Source organism: Ceratina calcarata, unplaced genomic scaffold, assembly GCF_001652005.2.
Source record: "Ceratina calcarata isolate Rehan_Ccalc_2016 unplaced genomic scaffold, ASM165200v1 scaffold524, whole genome shotgun sequence".
Lineage (NCBI taxonomy): Eukaryota > Metazoa > Arthropoda > Insecta > Hymenoptera > Apidae > Ceratina > Ceratina calcarata.
The window spans coordinates 27,556-29,617 of NW_017176383.1; the positions used below are offsets into that span (position 1 = coordinate 27,556).

Sequence of the window (2,062 nt, forward strand, 5' to 3'; positions counted from 1 at the left end):
GGTACGTCCCATGAATAAGGACGTAATCACCCCTAAACAAATCGATGATCTCTTCGATGGCATCGCCTACCAGAAAGGTAAAGAAAACGAATAAAAGACGTCGTTTTAAACTCGATTAGATACATGAAAAAATAAATAGATAGTCGGTTTTAGTTTAACATCAGATAAACAGAAATATGAGCACAAACACCAATGTTAAATTTAATTAAATTTCTAACGGAATTTCTTTTCTTCATTAGCGATATACGTTACCTAATCTTATCGAAAAGTTAAGACGTTTTGAGTACCGTAAAATTGAAGATAAGCGGGCTTGACAAGCGAAAATTAATAATCTGAAAAATCGATAGCGTCACTTTCTAATAACTTATCAGTTATTAAATATTAAAAGTCTATGAATTAACAATTATCATAACTCATATATACGAGTACTTTGTATACAGGTTTTCGCAGAACTAGTGTTAGGCCTTCAAATGGGTAGAAGCTGTGGTGATTTTAAACAACTTTTTCTTTTGCAAAGAAGTTGTTCGAAACATGGTTGTCGAGTTATTAACGAAAAACCGGGACCAATCAGAGCGCTCGTATAGCGGGCGGCCAGGAGCGCGACAACTGCATTCGAGACTGTTGCTCCCGTACGCCACGCTCGTGACGAGAACGCACGATTAATACAAAAGTTACATTCAATATATTTTGTATCAACCATAGATCTACAATCCACACTGTATACTTTATTTATCAGTGCTTTTTAGAAGTCTTGCAATATTGCATTCACAATTTATCTTTTGATAAGGAGATAAGAAATAATTCATAGTGGGTATTAAATAGGTCCTAATAGCTTATCAATGAAAAATCTAAGTATATGGTCCACAGTCATGAAAAATTGAGATGATCTTGACATCCTGACGTCGGAATCGCTGACTAGTTTCATAATTACATTTCTGTTTTCATGGAGAGGTACTAAATAATTAATAGCACGTACCAACTATGTTTAAATATCTGAGAAACATCGATCCAAGTATCTAGTTCGGTCCAATCATTCTGATAAACAATAACAATCTCATAAACAGAACGCGGATCTTTATGCAAAATAAACCTTTCTTGAAATCAGTGTAGGAAATGAAATCTAAATACGAATCTACTTTATATTTAAAAATCATAATATACATTTCGATATTTCATAAGTTGTTGAACATTGAAATAATTTTTTATATTTTATGTATATACCATTTATTTATAAATGCATAAAAAACGCAGAATACTTATTAATAGAGGGGATATCTAAGGCTTACCATCGGAATCCGAGTATGCTTAATTTAGATTCGATGAGACTGAAATTATAATTGTGGTAACTCAGAGGATTATAGGAATTCATGCTAAATTTTTTCAATTGTGAATATGTGAGTTTTATAATATGGGAACCGAACAATGGAGCAATATTCCGAAGTTGGTTTAACAAGGGAACAATACAGAATTTTTGAAATGTTGCAATTATGAAAATATCTAGAAACCGTAACTAAGACCCACAGATTTATATGCAAAAGAAATAATAAAATTATGGTGATCATTGAAAATAAGACTTGGTTGGAAAATAAATCCGAAGTCTCATATAGGTGTACAGTGTTTCTAAAGGATTGCCTAGAAGGTGTTTATGAGGTTGTATTTGGTAAGTTTACATAAAATCATCGATAAGCCATTGAAATGCTAACAATGATTAATTTTACGTTACGTTAATAAAACACTGTGCACAATTTTAGAAATCTTGCAAAGCTATTAAAAAAGTTACTAAATTTTGAATTCTTATGTTGAACAGCAAAATTCTGATTTGATTTGTGAAAAAATGTAGTTGCAATAATGACAAAATTTGAAAATTTGTATTATTGTTAATCCATTTGAATCATTTGGAAAAGCGGAAATTCAGCCCGTATCAATCAAAAGCGCGCATATTTGCGCTTCGTATGATAACGGCCAGAAAAATACCACGTACATATGAGCTCATGATGTAAATGGATTAATACACGTCCTGAGAATATTTTAAAATTGACATATTATTATCAACTTCAAAAAT

General features: G+C 31.6%; 1 protein-coding gene across 1 annotated transcript in view; it reads left to right on the forward strand.

The window, feature by feature from the left end:
* LOC108628419 (puromycin-sensitive aminopeptidase-like protein) overlaps nt 1-2,062 on the forward strand; it is a gene marked incomplete at its 3' end in the record, with an annotated part of 14,361 nt that overhangs the window by 11,503 nt on the left and 796 nt on the right. The window contains exon 7 of the mRNA XM_018030326.1: nt 14-77. Within this exon, the coding sequence (XP_017885815.1) occupies nt 14-77 (64 nt within the window). The remainder of the gene's footprint in view (nt 1-13; nt 78-2,062) is intronic.